The sequence below is a fragment of the Babylonia areolata genome, chromosome 16 (assembly GCF_041734735.1).
Source record: "Babylonia areolata isolate BAREFJ2019XMU chromosome 16, ASM4173473v1, whole genome shotgun sequence".
NCBI classification, from domain to species: Eukaryota; Metazoa; Mollusca; class Gastropoda; order Neogastropoda; family Buccinidae; genus Babylonia; species Babylonia areolata.
The window spans coordinates 12,946,440-12,967,536 of record NC_134891.1 but is presented as its reverse complement, the minus strand read 5'-3'; the positions used below and the strand labels follow the sequence as shown (position 1 = coordinate 12,967,536).

At 43.8% G+C, this 21,097-nt stretch overlaps 2 protein-coding genes across 2 annotated transcripts in view; one reads left to right on the top strand and one right to left on the bottom strand.

Moving 5' to 3' along the window:
• The window catches only part of LOC143291168 (uncharacterized), a 184,891-nt gene that overhangs the window by 123,036 nt on the left and 40,758 nt on the right, over positions 1–21,097 (bottom strand). The window lies entirely within an intron of this gene.
• Positions 2,963–19,399, top strand: LOC143290887 (uncharacterized). The gene is made up of 7 exons (XM_076600440.1): positions 2,963–3,097; positions 7,701–7,903; positions 8,465–8,660; positions 13,538–13,733; positions 14,318–14,474; positions 15,532–15,762; positions 17,504–19,399. The coding sequence occupies exons 2-7, from the start codon at positions 7,769–7,771 to the stop codon at positions 17,876–17,878; spliced, it is 1,290 nt and encodes a 429-aa protein (XP_076456555.1). The 5' UTR covers positions 2,963–3,097; positions 7,701–7,768; the 3' UTR covers positions 17,879–19,399.

Here is a 21,097-nt window from a genome sequence, read left to right as displayed (position 1 = left end):
AGACAATGGAAACTGCTTTACAATATCCGACTGAGTTCACGAAATCAGTAAAATCAGCCTGAATGCAGATATTTGCACACGATGCTTTGAGTGAGGGAATTAACTCGCCTCTGTGATAACTCAGGGCAGGACACTGAAACACAAAATCAGCTGCTGCTGCAATTTTACAAAATGTACATAAGATACCGGCTAGCGAGAGAGAGAGACAGAGACAGAAATAGAGAGACAGAGACAGAAATAGAGAGACAGAAAACGCATACAGGAAGAATAAAAGCAAGAGAACAATGAATGATGACCGGACCACTGAACAACAATGATGATAAATGAAAATGAATAGAAGCAACTGAAATGGGTTTTTTTTGTGGATTCCACGGAATTCGGAACGAAACCTTCATTAAGGGACATTTCCTGATAAAACCACAAATGTAACATAACTTCTTTTACTATTGCTGACCTAACAATTATAATGATCAGCAGTAGTAATAGTATTGATGATAATGATTATGTTGATGATAGATAAATAAATGTCAACCACCAAGGGTCAAACCATGTGTGGAGACAAACTATGCAAGGCGACGAGCTAAGACCAGACGTGCCAACGCATGGAGATTACTCAACAAAGTTCCATTATGCTGATGCTAACAATATATCTTGTCACTTGTTATAATATCGCATTCCCCTCACCCCTGGTTTTCAAGATCTGATGAATGCGTTTTCATCCTGACATGACTAAGAAAAATATAACGCTATCATCATAACCACTTCACCACAACTAACCTGATAAAAATAATGGTAGCCTTATAAATGCTGGTGGTGGTGGTGGTGGTGATGATGACGGTGATGATTATAATAGATAAATAGACAAATAAATAAATAAATAAATAATACTGCTACTACCATTCCTACTACTACCACTACAACTACTGCTGCTGATAAGGACAACAATAATGAATAGACAGATAACTAAATAACTATCAAGGGCCAATCCACAATCTGTGGATACGAACCACCATACAAGGCGACAAGGTAAGAGGACATACTGACAAAAGCTCGCTCGAAGGCAACAACGGGCCAAAACTAATGATAAGGGTTGCGTGCTACCCGACTCAATTAGACGGGTACCTATCTGGTCCGTGTGATCTGCACGGCGCAGAAAGGGCAGTGCCGGCACGCCACTGATGTCTGGGGACAGGGGGCCGGGTGGTGTTGCGGCTAGGGGACCTGGGTACTTGGGCCCGGTCTTCGGCTGAGATTATGCTGTCTTTTGTTGATTAGTTTGTCGGGTGTGTTTTTTGTTTGTTTGTTTTCTGATTGTTTGCATTTCTTCTTCTTCTTTTTTTATAATCTGTTTGTCTTTCTTGTCTACCTCATCGCAGACAGACAAAAAGACTTTTTGTCTGTCTGTCTACTCAATGTGTGTACATTCACACACATCTTCCATTTACTGAAGCACAAGTGAATAATTCACGTCACCAACCATCCCTCTTCTTTCTTTTCAAGCGCGAGTGAGTGAGTGAGTGATTGAGTGAATTAGTGTGTGTATGTGTTTGTGTGTGTGTGTGTGTGTGTGTGTGTGTGTTTATGTGCGTGCGTGTTTGTGCATGCGAGTATGTGTCAGAGAGAGGGAGAGAGTGAGAGAAGGCACATTTTCGGAACACAGCCTGTGCTGTGATGTCTTTTTTTTAAATTTCCCCTGGAGATTTTTACCACCGTGTAGCTCTCCAATGATTTGGGCCCCTTGTTCATAGACCCATCTATGTCTTGAATGTTTTCACCTTTTCGTTTCAGACAAATTTTAGTTTAAGTTGAATTAAAAAAACAACAAATAAACATTTCGGAACTCCTTAAGTACAAACTTTCCACATCAAGAGGCGGTCCATATGGCAAATGAATTCTAATTCGAAAATGCACATTTTCAGAGATTACTGCCCACAATAAGTCCATAGAATGACTTGTCACTGACTGATTTCAACAACAAGCAGAGGGAAATGATATGTAAACACAAGACGAAACAAAGAGTCGAATCTAAATGCAGATAAGTAAAAAAAAATGTTTTGAAGTCTGCTGCTCAGAGACACAAAAGATAAGACAAACATAGCCGTGATATTTCTAAACGTCAGTTCAATAACTAAAAGTTAAACAGATAATGAGACATTCAAACCCTCGTTTCAAAAAATCAAATTCAGTATCAGACAAACCAAGACCAGACCAGAGCATACAAGACAAGACCAGACGCCTTCAGCTAACTCACAGCTAATGACAACACCGTACAAGATACCCAAACATGTCCAGTGTTCACGGATAGCTCGCCCTGGAGTCGGAGGACGGCAGAACAGAAGAAACTGGCGACAGTCAAACGGTGGGCAGTGCCCATGAAGACAGCAGCCAGCCCAGCCTGTCATAATCATCTGACCCCGAACACACCAACGCAAACGGTTCCCACTGTTGCCGTCTCTGCTTTTCTGTCTATTGTTGTTTTTAGACCCGGGAGAAATCTTTGTACCGCTTCGTTCAAACATAAAAGACGTCAGTGCAGATGAACTCCTTTTGAGTCAACAGTCGCTCACAACAAATCTGTCCATGGTTAACTACGAACTGATTTCTTGATCCAGCTGCAGCTGGATAGTTCTTTATCTACCACTTTTCTGAATTTTCCTGAGCCATGAACTGAGCAGACTGAGTCGCCATCGACTGTGCTGTATTGTATTAGATGTATTCTTGACATTGCATCCCGACAGATTAGGAAAATAACTTTTTTTCTGAATTGAAGATTCTCCTCTGCTCGAGTTACCCAAGAGAGTAAGAAGGAAAAGGCAACATACATCATGTCCATTTTCTTTATGCTATTATTATCATTATGATTTTCACTGTGGGATAAAGTAAAAGGGTGAAGATCTTGCCCCCACACCGGTCTGGAACTGCTACAGTAAACTATACTTCCTTCAGAAAATCCGTCTTGGAGATCTTTGTACGTCGTCAGCTTTGTTTTTTCCTTCACTGTTGTTGGAATGCAATGACGACGAGTGCCTAAAACGGTTCCACGGTCTGCTCGTGTCTGATCGAAGAACATTTACTTGTGTATGCACGACCAAGGCTGGTAAGTATGGGTGTTTGTTGTAGAAACTGGCGCTGATGGAAACTTCATTCTGAACTTTTGTGAACTAGTTATACTCTAAAAAAGACTCTGTTTCTTTTAACTTCATTCAAATTAATCACATTGGAATGTATTTTTCACCACCCGTTTCATTTTCATTTCTGTTCTTTTATTTCAATTCTTTTCCAATTTTCCCACTGTCTTTTAAAAGCCAAAATTGACACTGTTAATGACAAACATATTATGTTAAACTTTCATTTTATTTGTAGGGATCATGTTCTTATTTTGTCTTAAATACTTTGTCATGACATTGTGAAAAAATCTACGGGGAGGAGAAAAAAAATACAGAAAGAAAAAGAAAACAAAGCAGGAAAGAAAGATAGAAAGAAAGGAATAAATGGTGAATGAAAGAGGCTAAAAGATGTGTGTGTGTGTGTGTGTGTGTGTGTGTGTGTGTGTGTGTGTGTGTTCCTATTTCTTAGATTGTATTGTTATATTTAGATTATGAAATTTTCATTATACAAAATTAAGTTTTCACAAACTTTCCCAATACTTTAAAGATGCTGAACTTCTTTTTCAATACCTACACCCGGTGACTTGAAACAGTGTGTTTAATGGACACTCCTTTCTTCTGAAAGCAAAGTGCTGGGTGACTGTACCAAAAATAGTACACGTTCGAAGTAACACTGTACCTAATACGCAATTCAGAAACTGTGGTCACCTTCCACGCGAGATATAGACAACGTCATATAAAGGATTTAATTTGATTATAAAGACAATTTTGTCATCATGCTTCGTAAACAATATGGGTTTACAATACCACGTGATACACAAACACCACCATAAGCACCCGAGTGTCCACAAGTTGGAATCTCACACGTACCGGTATTCTTTTTTTAATTTTTTATTGCCCCCACCCTTCTACTCCAGACCTTGTGTGGTTTGGGTTCTAATCCCTGGGACAAGACAATAAACCGAGCTGTGCAGCATGCACTTAACACCTGTGAAAGAACCCACAACATGGTTAACCTTCCCCGACAAAATTATGTAAAAGAAAATACTCTGACAACAAATACACTTGCAGATAGAAACATATGGGTGTCGCTACACTGTGGCGACGTGTTGTCCTCGGGGAGAAGAGACCTAGACCGAATTTCACAAACATAAATATGTTGTGACAGTACAAGTAGGTACAATACAAGACGATACAAGACATACAATACAATACAGTTCGATACAATCAATAAAAAAAATCACACAGAACATGAGTCCTGGAGACTTGGTTGTGCTTTGGAGTTGGTCAAAATCCACCCGTGCAGCATCACCCCTTCCTCATTCACCATACCCAGTGGTCTTCCTCTGTTTCTTCCCTCTTCTTGTTACTTTCACTCCCCTTTAACTGGCACAAGGCGTGATGATACGAGAAACGCTTGTTTCCAATCACACAAAGAATCCTTCGGCATGCCATCTAGCTCTCAACCACTTTCATCACTCGAAGCAGTACGCCACTCGGCAAAGCAGTGGCTGCTCTTCCATGTTTTAGATACATAATATTAGACAGTAGATGTTGGGCCGCTGTCAAGGAAAACACAAACAGACTGACAGATAGAAGGACGGACATAATTTTATAGATAGATCAGTCAGAAAAAACTACAGACAGACACACAGGTAGGTTGGTAGACAGACAATCACAATGTCAAAATGAAACAAACCGGGTTTTGTCGTGTGTGTGTGTGTGTGTGTGCGTGTGCGTGTGTGTGTGTATGTGTGTGTTCTTTTGATAATACGCACGTGTATATAATTTCATTATTGTGATAACCCATAAAATGACACGCGAGCATATAGAAACCTAAGTGCATATAATGAACGTCAATATAATCACACATACAAGCAGATACACACACACAGACACACACACACACACACACACACACACACACACACACAAACATACAATATACAATATAATACAATACATCTTCACTCATCCATTTTGAAATCAATTGTGCATTCACAGGTTTGTCACTCACCCAACACAATATCTTAGACCACAGCCGAGTCCAACGCACAGACAACATGACAAAGGTTGGACCAAAATACATACATACATACATCCATAGTAAACTCTCTCTCTCTCTCTCTCTCTCTCTCTCTCTCTCTCTCTATCTATCTATCTATCTATCTATCTATCTATCTACATATCTATCTTTTCTTCTTTTTTCTTTCTTTCCCTGATACAAATAGACAGGCATATAATGGAGAATACTGCATTGTGTATTTTATGTCTTGAGCACTCAGTACGTGTAGAATGTAGCCACTCACATTCGCACTATAACAGCTTTCTCGAACACCGTATTGAATCAAAACATACCGTTATTTTTACAACATTAAGAATTCAGCATGATAATAACATATGCCTTGTTACGTCGACCCAATCATTTAGGCGTAAACTATTTAGAATATGCCAGATACAATGTTATCATTGCCGAGTGAGAAGCGAGAAATAACATGCTGTGCTCCTTGAACTGTCATCGTTTGTCCTGTGAACTGGTGCCACATGCTTCTAACGTTACCAAGCTGAAAGGAAATATAACATAATTTATTAACAGTGAACGCGCATATCCCTCTCCTCTTCCTCCATCCCTCCCTCTCTGTCTCTGCCCCCCACCCCCACCCCCCTTCTCTCTCTCTCATGCATGCACATACACACACACATACTCGCACGCACGCACGCACACACACACACACACACACACAGGTAGACAAACAGACTGACTGTGACTACTAATAATGTGTTACATACAACTTTATTTCAAAATGGTGCCTACAAATATACACATCAATGTGTGTGTTTCTGCGCAATTGGATCAGCCCTATTTGATCACCTGCTGAAATAGAACAAGCATATCAGGAGCTGACCTGAGTTCAGCCGTGTGGGTGGATGTCACTTGTGTATGTGGTGGCTATGTCACAAGGCAGCAACAGGCAACCTTGCTGGAAAAGCCAGGACGCGTTTTGTATTGTGTGAAGCAAAGGCGAGCAGTTTAACCTGAACTTCATTTTTTTCCATACTGCGAGTGTGTTTGTGTGGTTTTATTTTTCTGTGCATCGAATCTGTTCATTTAGTTTTGCTGGTTACTGCCCCGCCGACCACACAGGGCCAGATCAGGGCTAGAAAACTGTCAATATCGACCCAGTGGAACATGGAAAACATCTGGGAAATAAAATTAAGCACAAGTACAGCCAAATTCATTTACATAACATATGACATGCCTATGACATGGACCATTCTGTTACTGTTGTGACAGAGAATAAAAAAAACCCCTGAATATAAGTATAATTACAACGGGCTAATACTCAATATTATATATAAACACACACACACACACACACACACACACACACACACACACACACACACACACACACAAAGAAAAAAGAAAAGAGGCAACTCACATGTCCCAGGCGCAAAACAAAATTACAAGATTACAAGATAATAAAGCCGCCATAATAGCGCCAGCAAAAGACCCCCTAAATAGTCAGACATTTTTAGACAGAAAAGGTTGATCGGTACAGCAAGACAGAAAATAAAGGAAGATACGACAGAAAAAATGGAAAAATCCAGAAACAAAGACAGTCATAGACAGGAGGAAGTTGCTAGCACAGAATTTCCAGAATGTGGAAATAGACTGTTATCTATTCTGAAAGATTGTTCTTTATAATTATACTGAGACAGCCTCCCGCATCCCCACGTGGTCAGTGCATCAAAAGAACCAACTTATGTTTTAGCACAGCATGGTGTATTTTTTTTTAGTCAAAATGAACTGTCACCATGGGAAAGTGCTGTAGATAGTAGATATGAAAATAAACATAATTAAATGTGTATTTAACTAGTAATAAGACATAGAAGAAAGCACTTTTAACTGTGAAGAACTGATTAGCTAAACGGTATTATCTTTTAACCACGGGAGGCGGTAAGACCCATGTTGGACAAATCGTGTCACGAACAGATTACACGCACTGCATGACCAAACTGTTCCATAACGATGAAACAAACTGTGCAGTTTCAAGATAAGTGGCCAGTCAGGGATTGTGTACACGAATGAATTCATGCGCAGATAGTTTAATCATGTGTGTGGAACAAAACGACTGCAAACTTACGAAACTTTCAAACATGATATCTGTGTTATGAAGTTTCCACAATACATAGTACTTACCTTACCAGTAAGGAAAACAGCGATTTGTCAGTTCCTTTTGTAATGACTTCGGTTTTAGCAGATCAGGCAGTTACCATTAATATTGGCCATTGTCCTCCCCAATCTCCTTCCCCGCTTTCTGTCTCCACCACCCATTTCAAGCCACTCCGCTTCCACTTCCCCTTTCACCCCCACCCCCACGCCCACTTCATATCAGCATACACTGGCATATGCACGCGCTGAATAGAGGTAATCACTCGGCCTTGAAAGTGTGTGTGTGTGTGTGTGTGTGTGTGTGTGTGGATGGCCTTGTTCTTGTGTTTGCATTGAGCCACAACAACACGACAAACAGACTGACTGACATATTTTAAATCAAATAGTTTTTGTCTTGTGAATTCCTTGGCTGGTAGAAAGCGGACAGAGGCCAGCAGCCAATGAGCGTTGGTCAGACAGGGGGAGGAGGACAAGGGGCGGCAGGATGGAGGAGGCGGAGAAACGGGTGCTGGGTCAGTTCCGTACCCGTCTGGCCAACGAGATAGTGGTCACCACCAGCTTCCTGTCCGCCTTCTGTGAAAAGTCCGTGCTGGACGATGAGATGACCAAGATCGTCAAGGTTTGGTTGGACTGGGTCGGACTGCATGTCTCTTTCCTTTTACAGCACGACGAGGGGGTGCGAAAGCAGAGTGTGCGTTGCGGGGGAGGGGTGGGGTGGGGGTAGAAGGGAGAGAGTTAAGAAGAATTAAGTAATATATTTTTTCTGTAGGTAACAGATTAAGCAAACAATGCTTGTTTTGATCAAGCCTTCGAAAGGAAAAAAATAGGGAAAAAAAGAAGAAAAAAAGGAAACAAAGTAACGAAATGAAATGAGAGACACACACACACACATACAGACACACACACACACACACACACACACACAGAGAGAGAGAGAGAGAGAGAGAGAGAGAGAGAGAGAGCATTCATAATTTCTAAAGGCCACGAAATAGACAACTGCTACCAAAACAACATCATTAAGTTTACCCATGCTAATATGCATGCGTGCGTGATTGCGTGTATGTGTATGCACGTAGTGTGTGTGTGTGTGTGTGTGTGTGTGTGTGTGTGTGTGTGTGTGTGATCTTGAGCGCACACGTGCTCAACACTCATATTCCTGCATGCCTATGCGTGTTCCCAGTGTGAAGACAACTACACTGCCAAAGCCCACAAACTGCTGGAGCTGCTGCCAAAGCGAGGCCCTAAAGCCTTCTCCACACTGATGGAGATCCTGGAGATCACCAACCCCTGGCTGGCCGAGAAGATGAAGACGGCGCTGCACGAAGAACGCAACAGAGAAGCAAAGCTGAAGAGAACCGCCGCTGGTTCAGAGGCTGGTAAGAACGCTACCACATTGTCATTGCCCAGGGTTTAAGGACCTATTGGTTGACGTCCTTGAGGTGAAGTTGATCAGGGCTTGGGTCTTGATTGCTTTGTTCCAGTTGATCCCTCGATTGATTTGTTCCAGAGGTGATTTTCTTCACACCATTGCGGGTAGTATCTATAACGGAGAAAGGGAGGGAGAGGGGAGATAGTGGGAGGGAGGGAAATACAGTAGGGGCAGAGAGAGATGAAAGATAGAGAGGGTGTGTGTGTGTGTGGGGGGGGGGGGGGGTGAGAGAAAGAGAGACAGGGAGAGGGGGAGACAAAGTAAAAGTGGGGGTGGGGGGGGACAGAAACACGGAGAGAGAGAAAAAGGGAGAGAGAGAGGGGGGGAGGGAGGGAGGGGGAGAGAGGGAGAGATAGAGATAATGAAAGAGAGAGAGGGACAAAGACAGAGGGGGAGGGGTGAAATGAAAGAATGATAATGCTTTAGGAGAATATAAAACATACAAGTACAAAAACGAAGTACCAACCAATGCCTGCTGGAATTAAGAAGATAGTTTCTGATATGCTGCGAGGTGACAATTTCTCTATATTTGAATGTCAAATAAAAAAAATAATGACAGTTTATTCATGTGAGTAGATGCATTGTGGATTTCAGTAGATTTAGTTTTCAAGCACATGGATATCGATAATTTCTAGAAGAAATAAACTTCAGTCTGTGTATGTGTGTGTGTGTGTGTGTGTGTGTGTGTGTGTGTAGAAAAGAGAGAGAGAGAGATAAAGAGAGAGACAGAGAGATATATATGGTGGTAGGTGGGGAGAGAGGAAGGGGAGGAGGTGGTTAATGGATTCATATAAACTCTTAATCTTGGTGTCACCAATATAAAGTAGGAAGGAAGTAGATCATACGATGGCAAGAAAAAAGTTTAATATTAATGGGTTCTTCTTTTTTCTTGCTGATAGTGCATTGTCTGCTTCAGACTATTAGAACAGTGTGTGTGTGTGTGTGTGTGTGTGTGTGTGTGTGTGTGTGTGTGTGTGTGTGCGTGTGTGTGTGTGTGTGTGTGTGTGTGTGTGTGCGCGCGCACGCGCGCGCGTGTGCGCACGCACACTGTATGATTGTTGCAACTATCAAAATCATTATCACCATCGTTATCATCACCACTTTCCCCCCGTGTCCCGGTCGTCTGTCCGCAGTGCTAATCACGTCGTCATGGCAGCTGATTCCCCCTGCATCCACCGCCCCTGCTCCTCATTTGTTTTTCATTGTACTTTCCAGCTTTCTTCCCTCCACCCTCATTCTCTTTTATACCATTAATCGTCTCTAACCTTATGCAAAATAGTGTGTTATACCAATGCAACACTATGATGTGGGAATCAGAGCTGGAATCAAAGAACGCATCGCCAAGCCTTCATCATTTGCTTCTCTCCATTATGTATCATCCCTCGTCCGTTAAGTCTCCATTATGTATCATCCCTAGTCCCTTAAGTCTCCATTATGTATCATCCTTCGTCCCTTAAGTCTCCATGGTGTATCATCCCTCGTCCCTTAAGTATCCATGGTGCATCATCCTTCGTCCCTTACGTCTCTCCATGGTATATCATCACTCGTCCCTTAAGTCTCCATGGTGTATCATCCCTCCTCCCTTAAGTCTCCATTATGTATCATCCTTCGTCCCTTAAGTCTCCATGGTGTATCATCCCTCCTCCCTTAAGTATCCATGGTGCATCATCCTTCGTCCCGTAAGTCTCCATGGTGTATCATCATTCGTCCCTTCAGTCTCCATGGTGTATCATCACTCGTCCCTTCAGTCTCAATGGTGTATCATCCCTCGTCCCTTAAGTCTCAATGGTGTATCATCCCTCGTCCCTTAAGTATCCATGGTGCATTATCCCTCGTCCCTTACGTCTCTCCGTGGTATATCATCCCTAGTCCCTTCAGTCTCCATGGTGTATCATCCCTCGTCCCTTAAGACTCCATGGTGTATCATCCCTAGTCCCTTACGTCTCTCCATGATATATCATTCCTCGTCCCTTAAGTCTCCATGGTGTATCATCCCTCGTCCCTTAAGACTCCATGGTGTATCATCCCTCGTCCCTTACGTCTCCATTATGTATCATCCCTCGTCAAGACGCCATTTTGTATCATCACTCGTCCCTTAAGTCTCCATGGTGTATCATCCCTCGTCCCTTAAGTCTCCATGGTGTATCATCCTTCGTCCCTTAAGTCTCCATGGTGTATCATCCATCGTCCCTTAAGTCTCCATGGTGTCTCATCCCTCGTCCCTTAAGACTCGATGGTGTATCATCCCTCGTCCCTTAAGCCTCCATGGTGTATCATCCCTCGTCCCTTAAGTCTCCATGGTGTATCATCCCTCGTCCCTTAAGTCTCCATGGTGTATCATCCTTCGTCCCTTAAGTCTCCATGGTGTATCATCCCTCATCCCTTAAGACTCCATTGTGTATCATCCCTCGTCCCTTAAGTCTCTCCATGATATATCATCCCTTAATTCTCCATGGTATATCATCCCTCGTCCCTTAAGACTCCATGGTATACCATCCCTAGTCCCTTACGTTTCTCCATGGTATACCATCCCTAGTCCCTTACGTCTCTCCATGGTATACCATCCCTAGTCCCTTACGTTTCTCCATGGTATACCATCCCTCGTCCCTTGACTCCATGGTATATCATCCCTCGTCCCGTAAGACTCCATGGTGTATCGTCCCTCGTCCCTTAAGACTCCAATGTGTATCATCCCTCGTCCCTTAAGTCTCCATGGTGTATCATCCCTCGTCCCTTAAGTCTCCGTGGTGTATCATCCCTCGTCCCTTAAGACTCCATGGTGTATCATCCATCGTCCCTTAAGTCTTCATGGCGTATCATCCCTCGTCCCTTAAGACTCCATGGTGTATCATCCCTCGTCCCTTAAGACTCCATTGTATATCATCCCTCGTCCCTTAAGTCTCCATGGCGTATCATCCCTCGTCCCTTAAAACTCCATAGTGTATCATCCCTCGTCCCTTACGTCTCCATGGCGTATCGTCCATCGTCCCTTAAGACTCCATTGTATATCATCCCTCGTCCCTTAAGACTCCGTTGTATATAATCCCTCGTCCCTTAATTCTCCACGGTGTATCAGCCCTGGTCCCTTACGTTTCTCCATGGTATATCATCCCTAGTCCCTTAAGTCTCCATGGTATATCATCCCTCGTCCTTTAATTCTCCATGGTGTATCATCCCTCATTCCTTAAGTCTCCATGGTGTATCATCCCTCATCCCTTAAGTCTCCATGGTGTATCATCCCTCGTCCCTCAAGTATTCATGGTGTATCATCCCTCGTCCCTTAAGTCTCCATGGCGTATCATCCCTCATCCCTTATGTCTCCATGGTGTATCATCCCTCGTCCCTCAAGTATTCATGGTGTATCATCCCTCGTCCCTTAAGTCTCCATGATGTATCATCCCTCGTCCCTTCAGTCTCCATGGTGTATCATCCCTCGTCCCTTAGTTCTCCATGGTGCATCATCTCTCGTCCCTTACGTCTCTCCATGGTATACCATCCCTAGTCCCTTACGTTTCTCCATGGTATACCATCCCTCGTCCCTTGTCTCCATGGTATATCATCCCTCGTCCCTTAAGACTCCATGGTGTATCATCCCTCGTCCCTTAAGACTCCATGGTGTATCATCCCTCGTCCCTTAAGACTCCATGGTGTATCATCCCTCGTCCCTTGTCTCCATGGTATACCATCCCTCGTCCCTTGTCTCCATGGTATATCATCTCTCGTCCCTTAAGACTCCATGGTGTATCATCCCTCGTCCCTTAAGACTCCATAGTATATCATCCCTCGTCCCTTAAGTCTCCATGGCGTATAATCCCTCGTCCTTTACACGTCTCTCCATGGTATATCATCCCTCGTCCTTTTAGACTGCATGGTATATCATCCCCATCCCTTAAGACTCCATGGTGTATCATCCATCGTCCATTAAAACTCCATGGTGTATCATCCCTTGTCCCTTAAGTCTCCATGGTGTATCATCCCTCGTTCCTTAAGACTCCATTGTATATCATCCCTCGTCCCTTAAGACTCCATTGTATATAATCCCTTGTCCGTTAGTTCTCCATGGTATATCATCCCCAGTCCCTTAATTCTCCCTGGTGTATCATCCCTCCTCCCTTACGTCTCTCCATGGTATATCATCCCTTGTCCCTTGATTCTCCATGGTGTATCATCCCTCGTCCCTTACGTCTCTTCATGGTGTATCATTCCTAGTCCCTTAAGTCTCTATGGTGTATCATCCCTCGTCCCTTAAGACTCCATGGTGTATCATCCCTAGCCCCTTACGTCTCCATGGTGTATCATCCCTCGTCCCTTAAGACTCCATGGTGTATCATCTCTAGTCCCTTAAGTCTCCATGGTGTATCATCCCTAGTCCATTAAGTCTCCATGGTATATCATCCCTAGTCCCTTAAGTCTCCATGGTGTATCATCCCTAGTCCATTAAGTCTCCATGGTATATCATCCCTAGTCTCTTAAGTCTCCATGGTGCATCATCCCTCGTCCCTTAAGACCCCATGGTGTATCATCCCTCGTCCATTAAGTCTCCATGGTGTATCATCCCTAGTCCCTTAAGTCTCCATGGTGTATCATCCCTTTGTCCCTTAAGTCTCCATGATGTATCATCCCTCGTCCCTTAAGTCTCCATGATGTATCATCCCTCGTCCCTTAAGTCTCCATGATGTATCATCCCTCATCCCTTAATTCTCCATGGTGTATCATCCCTCGTCCCTTAGGACTCCATGGTGTATCATCCCTCGTTCTTTACGTCTCCTTGGTGAATGAACTCTCATCCCTTACGTCTCAATTTCCGTCTTCACTGTGCGTCAGCTTCCATCAGGGGCTACGGGAGTTCTACAGGGCGGGGGATGGTGGACAACGATCTGCGCTGCACGGCCCACAACTTCGTCAAGTCCAGCCTGACCCACCTGACAGAGTCCGAGCAGAGGACCACGGAGAAATGGCTGGGCGAGGAGATGCAGAGGGAACGGAGAAGGCAGCAATTCCGTTCACCTCACACTTTCAGGTCTGTGAGTGTGAAACATTCTTGTGTCCACGAAATATTGAAAAACTTCCCTCTGAATTACGACCAAGTGAATAACACTTGGAATACCATTAAAAAAATATATATATTACCCGTCATTTCTCCATAACTACTTTAGTACACCATTTGTTGTCTGACTGTCCAAAGCTCACTATCCAATATATGAACAGATGGAGAGATTTGAGCAAAATGTACAATTATATGTAACGTTTTGAATGATTCCCAGCAATCTTTAACATCAAATGCTGAAGTTTGGTTTCTATAATAGGCAACTTATTACAATGTCTTTCTTTGGTAATATCACTGATGACTTCTCCACCAATCACCCAACCACTCCACTGTTGGCTTCCCACGTTCGACACCCCACCCACTTTCCACACACATAGTATGGATGTCTATGTCTGTCTTGAAATGCATTCATGCGTACGTGTCTAAATGACCTTGTAGTGAACAGACAATAAACAAATGGAAAGAAGAATATATGTACGTGCGCGCGCGGCGCTCGCGGTGTGTGTGTGTGTGTGTGTGTGTGTGTGTGTGTGTGCGTGCGTGCGTGCGTGTTGCAGACGTCACCCCGAAGAGTTCCAGTCGTGCAAGGAGGTGCAGACGGACATGAAGGGGGTGGAGCTGCACGAGCTGTGTGAAGACCTCATGATCCAGCTGCACGGCGTGGACTACGTGCACATGACGCGGGACCTCAGCTTCAAAACGCTGCAGAAACATGTAAGGGGTGGGACACATGCACGCTCGCACTGATCACTTCCATGTGCAGTTCTTTCAGTTTCAGTTTCAAGGAGGTGTGAGAGCCTGATCCATATACGCAACACTACATCTGCTGTATGAAGGGAAAAAAAGCAGCTGATGCCTGACTTTCGCATAAACCCACAACACGCTGATCAGGCCTTGAGAGCCTATCCTGTGATAATAGCAGTTTGTTTGCTCTGGTGATGTTGACTGTATCTACACATTAAGACTGAAAGTAACATCCAATGCTCAAAATTTATGACCAGTATCATATCTGAAAGTATTGTTCTGTACAAAACCGTGAGGTTTTATGGCAATAATGCATTTTATTCTATCATATTCTACTCTATTCATGCAGCGAAATCTTTCTGCACAAGTCTTGCCTTTAACTTTGCTCACCTTTTGATGGGCTCGTTACAAAGCAGAATGCACAGTAGTAGTAATCATTCTCCGGACTATAGATACGTGATGTTTAACACTGGAGTGGGTATTAGTTGTTCATCCTGTAATTTGCCAAAGGCTTTACTTAAATTTCCTTCATAGATGTATGTTAATCTAGGGGTCTAAGCACGTTGGGTTACACTGCTGGTCAGGCATTTGCTTGGCAGATGTGGTGTAGCGTATATGGATTTGTCCGAACGCAGTGACGCCTCCTTGAGCTACTGATACTGATAATCTAGGGGTAATAAAAGGAGCCAAGTAACGAAGCCATCGACACGTTTTAATTTGATCTGTTACAGATAAGTGATGGGACTACATAAATCATTTATTGTTTAACAAGAGTATTATACCTACAGCCTCTTGTGTCTTGCGTTTTCGTCTTTTTTTTTCTGAGATGTTATAAACGTGTTTTTAACCCTGGTTTGGCAGTTCGGTCTACTGATCAATAAGCACCAATCATTCAATTAATACTGTTTTACATTTGAGCCGAACTATTTTTAAATTCATGCTGAATGCACAGTACTGCATTATCCACACTCGCCTAGGTACACAATCAAGCGACACTGAGATGTGAGTGTTTCTGTGTGGGGGTCAGATCTCGGAGCTGCTGCAGCGTGTGCAGAAGATGGACCTGCTGTTCATCCAGTGCCTGGAGAAGTTTGACGACACGGACCGCTACGCCCTGTCGCTGCCCGAGCTGATCGAGCGGTCCATGCTCCGCCAGAAAGAGCTGGTCCGTGCCCTGATGGAGGACCGACGTAAGATTCACACCATGACAGAGCAAAAGGACTGCCTGGAGCGTCACGCCCGTCACTTGGAGGACGAGGTATGCAGGGGGTAGGGCAGAGAAGAGACAGACAGAGGGAGACAGAGACAGAGAAACAGTCAGACAGAGACAGAAAAACAGACAGAGACAGAGAAACAGACAGAGACAGAGAAACAGACAGACAGACACAGAGAGAGACAGGGAAACAGATGGACGGACAGAGAGACAGACAGAGAGCGACAGACGGAGACAAAGAGAAACAGCGGGAGAGAGAGGGGGGGGGGAGGAGGCAGCGAGAAAGACTGACAGAGCGAAAGACAGAGGGAATGAGATAGGGAGATAGGCAGAGACAGAAAGACCGTGCGTTTGAGTCTGGAGAGAGAAGGTGAGAGAGAGAGAGAGACAGAGATAGGGAGTCAGTGTCAAACAAAAAAGACAATGACAGATAATGAAACAGAGACAAAGAGATACAAGGATACAGAGAGAAACTGAGACAGAGAGATACATAGAAAGAGACGGAGAGATAAAGAGAAAATGAGAGACAGGCAGACAGAGAGAGACAGAAAGACAGACAGAGACAGGAGAGGGTGAACCAGCTAGAGAGAGACAGAGACAGACAAAGGAAAAGAGAGAAAGAGCTAGACAGAGAGAGAGGAGGGAAGACAGAGAAAGACAGAGACAGAGACCGAGAGAGACAGATGAGTACAAATGGCACAATACATTATGTGCTCGTGTGTGTATGAGTAAGAAGGGAATGACTTTACACAGAAAACACGTTCAAGTCAAACTGTAGCCCCGTATGAACAAGGGGCGATACCAATGTTTTGCCATGTCACCACAGCTTTAGGGAATTATCCACACCCCTTCAGAACTCATTACAGTGCTTAGTAGTTACTTACTATGTAATTATCTTTCCTTTCTGCGCGAGTGCGTCTCTCTCTCTCTCTCTCTCTCTCTCTCTCAATATATATATATATATATATATATATATATATATATGTGTGTGTGTGTGTGTGTGTGTGTGTGTGTGTGTGTGTCTGTCTGTCTGTCTGTCTGTCTGTATGCGTGACAAGTGGTTTAATCACCAAAGAAGCGTCAGACTGATCTTTTCTGGAAGCTTAATTCATACTTGCACACATACGCTTGCACGAGCATGATTGCAGCATGGTTATAAACAGACATACATATCATTGCTGAAAATAATAGACATACATAAAAAGGAAATAATTTATGAACGCGCGCGCGCGCGCGTACACACACACACACACACACACACACACACACACATGGTGTGTTGGTGCGCGCCGCGCTGACTTGACCATACCACATATCTTGTCATCACAATATAGTAAACCCCTAAAACCCATCCTCAAAACGAACCGAAGGGCCGCAACACACCAGGACTTGTTCCCTGATAGCCTGGCCATGCACCAGGCCCCTGAAGCTGACCCTGTGAACTTGCAGACACATCACAACACACCCGGGCTTGTTCCACCCACTCCCAGGCAATAAGGAAATAACATTCTTTACGCTCATCCTCTTCCACTTTCACAAGAACCACAACACATATGTGTGTAGGGTTGTTTTTTGATATTGTTATTGCTGTTGTTTTTGTTGCTGCTGTTGATCCACTTAAACTTCTTGGACGGCAGTTACATATCCAGGACTGTGTTGTTGTTTATGGTAATCTTACTAAGAGATGTGTCTACATCAGGAGGTTTTTTTTTTCTCGTTGTTGTTTTCCCTCCAATCCTAGGCATTCAGCAAACCACATTCTTCATGCCACACTGGGATCTTTCAGGTAGACCACATGCTGAAGCGCCAGTCTGGATCCGTGGTGCACCCTCAGCAGATGTACCTGAAGAAACGCAAAGAGCTTTACAGCCGCTACACCATGACCAGACAGGCCGACAAACCCAAGAAATCCACAGCCATGGACGGGCCAGGCAGCCGAGTTCACGAGTCCGCTGTCTCCCTGACCCCATCACACCATGACCTGGGGGAGGAGAAGGGGGTAGAGGGGGGGGCTTCAGCATCACCAACCGCCTCTCCCAAGGCTCGAGTTCGTTTCGCTTCTTCTACCGGAAGTCGGCCCGGTACCTCCAGCCACCGACATCGGCGTCCGGGGACGTCTACAGGCGGCCCTAAATCAGCGCTGAAGAGTTCCACAAAGTAAATGCATGGAGTCGTGTTGTTTCTGGTGTTCTCAGCGACAATCCTATGCCATGCAGACACTCTGGTCAACCAGTAATGAATGTGTCCCATTGGTTAGTTATTAATGATTACCCATTCAGTAAACCCCGACGGCTACAACCACTTTTTTCACACTTGCTTAGCTGAATAAGAAGACCAACGTTTTGCTCAGAAAAAAACAGAACAGGATCACCCCTTCTGTTCCCTTCTTCAACATACTTTCATCTGGGAGCAACAGAGGCACGACAAAATAAGGCAACATGGCGCCTTTTTCCTTTTTCTTCAATTGATAACCAGAGATTGAGATGGGTACCATTCCAATAAGCAATTTTGACAAGCCGCTCTAACATAGTGGCTGGCATCATGATCGGACGATCAGGAAATTGTGGGTTTGAAACCCATCCGGAGACTAGATATCATTGTTGTTGCTTTTCTGGTTTTAAATGAGCCAGTTTCATCCGAGGATGAGTCTTCCATGGACTCAGATGGAAAGGCAAAGACCACACGGTCGTGTGTCAGTTTGAGTGAATGTTTTGTTTTTCCAAAATGTGGACTTAGTTGACGCCGTACGAGGAAAAGAAGCGTAAAGAACAACCCATAACTGTGTCCCGAAACGAAACTAAATTTCTACGGTATCGTAATTTAATATGATATTTTTTCCCCTAAAAACTGCCCTCATGGTGATATTAGTTTCTATTTCCTTTCCACTTTCTTGCGTGTGGTGAATGTGGTCAAGATTTCAGAAGTCGGTAGACATATAGGGGCTGTTGTAGGAAGGATGTACTGACGGCATTCTCTGGAAGACCTTAGTAAGTCTGGCTTGCAACAGAGCCTGGCCTCAAGGTGACGTGACACTGACATAACCCCCTGTTGACTGCTGGACAGGGACTGCGACGGTTCGAACCTGGGTTTGGCTGTGTGCGGGGGATGGGGATACGCCACCTGAGAGTAACGTCACAAAGAGGGATCGGTAAGGGATCCTGAGTTCTATGATGAGGAGATTATTCTGCGATGTGATACACTTGAAGCATGTAAAACTCTCAGAACTCCCGCGTGAGTGACCCAAGATTACGGCAATGTTTTTGACTGCTGAGAAAGAAGACCACAAACACCAGCATATAAAAACCAAAGAAAATAAGAATAAATTAATAAAATTAATAAAATCATTTAGATTTTAATTGCAATGACAAAAGTAACATTGTAAAGGCTTACGTACAAACAATGAACTGTTCAATTTTGAAGGGAAAATAAAAGGTGTCCATTGCCTCGGAGTAACGCACTGACCAGCGTTATGCACGAGCTTATTAACATTCCATTTTGATGACGGTCCTGGCTTACCTTGTCATATTTACTCAGCAAGTAAATGTTTTTGTGTATGTATGTAGATGCAAATATGACGCCTATGTATGCATGGATGCATATGTGTATGAACACAAATGTAGTTGAATGAGAGAGACAGAGACAGAGAGACAGGTATATATATATATATATATATATATATATATATATATATATATATATACTGAACATGTGCGCGTCGAACTGGTTGTATGTATGCATGTGTGTGTGTGTGTGTGTGTGTGTGTGTGTGTGTGTGTAGGGGGGAGGGCGGGGTGCGGGTGCGTTCGTGTCTGCATCTGTGTGTATCTGTGTGTCTGTGCGTGTGTCTCTGTGTAAGTGTCTGTGTGTCTGTGTTATATTGTTACAATGCAAAAGCACAATATACGCGCGTGTGTGACTTTTTGCTCGTTCAGTGCATGCACTGGGAGGCGTGCCGTGTTTTAACTGTGAACGACTTTGTGCGTCAGGTGAAAAAGTCAGAAGCTCCCTTACCTATCGTCCCATGCAATTGTCTCCAGTCTCTTGGAAACACAGGTGTCTTTTTCATCTAACATTTGTGTACTGTAATCAAATACATTTTAAAAATCGAAAACAATGTCATTATTTTGATTGTTCGTGAGTGTGTCTGCGTGTGTAAGTGACTGTGTGTCTGTGATGGGCACACCAACCGAGTGGTTAAATCATTGGCTTTCAATCTGAAGATCCCGGGTTCCAATCTCGGTAACGGTGCCTGGTGGGTAAAGGGTGGAGATTTTTCCGATCTCTACGGTAAAAAAAAAAGAAGTGCAGACCTGTTCGTGCCTGAACCCCCCCTCGTGTGTATACGCAAATAGAAGATCAAATACGCACGTTAAAGATCATGTAATCTATGCCAGCGTTTGGCAGGTTATGGAAACAAGAATATACCCAGCACACCCCCCCGTCCCCCTAAAACGGAGTATGGTTGCCTAAATGGCGGGGTACATGAACAAAACGGTCATGCACGTAAAATATTAATGTCTCTATGACTGTGTATGTGTGTGTGACTGAAACCTGATTGAATGACACAGGAAATGAATGACGAGCGCACAAATGGCAGCTGTCAGTCTGCTCTGCCCACGTAGGCAGCCTGTTGCGCAAATGACTTCGTGTTTGTAAAACGCTTAGAGCTTGGTCTCCAACCGAGGACAGGTGCTGTGCAAGTACGCACATCATCATGTGTGTGTGTGTGTGTGTGTGTGTGTGTGTGTGTGTGTGTGTGTGTATGTGTGCGCGCGCGCGCGCTTCCTTGCGTGCGTAAATCCGTTTAACTGTGGTAAACAGAGACAAAGAGGAAGGGGAAAATATTCACAGAGAGAGAGAGAGGGTGGGGGACTGTGGCATTTATGGAGGGAAATATTGTATTCTTGACTTTCCTGTCAGGAAACATCTCAGACTGTGTCCGACTTTCTTGTTACATAATACCTCAGAGAGTGTCTTTGACTTTCTTGTCACATAATACTTCATACAGTGTCTGACTTTCTTGTTACATAATACCTCAGACAGTGTCTTTGACTTTCTTGTCACATAACATCTCAGACAGTGTCTGACTTTCTTGTCACATAATACCTCAAACAGTGTCATCTTTGACTTTCTTGTCACATAACATCTCAGACAGTGTCTGACTTTCTTGTCACATAATACCTCAAACAGTGTCATCTTTGACTTTCTTGTCACATAACATCTCAGACAGTGTCTGACTTTCTTGTCACATAATACCTCAAACAGTGTCTTTGACTTTCTTGTCACATAACATCTCAGACAGTGTCTGACTTTCTTGTCACATAATACCTCAAACAGTGTCATCTTTGACTTTCTTGTCACATAACATCTCAGACAGTGT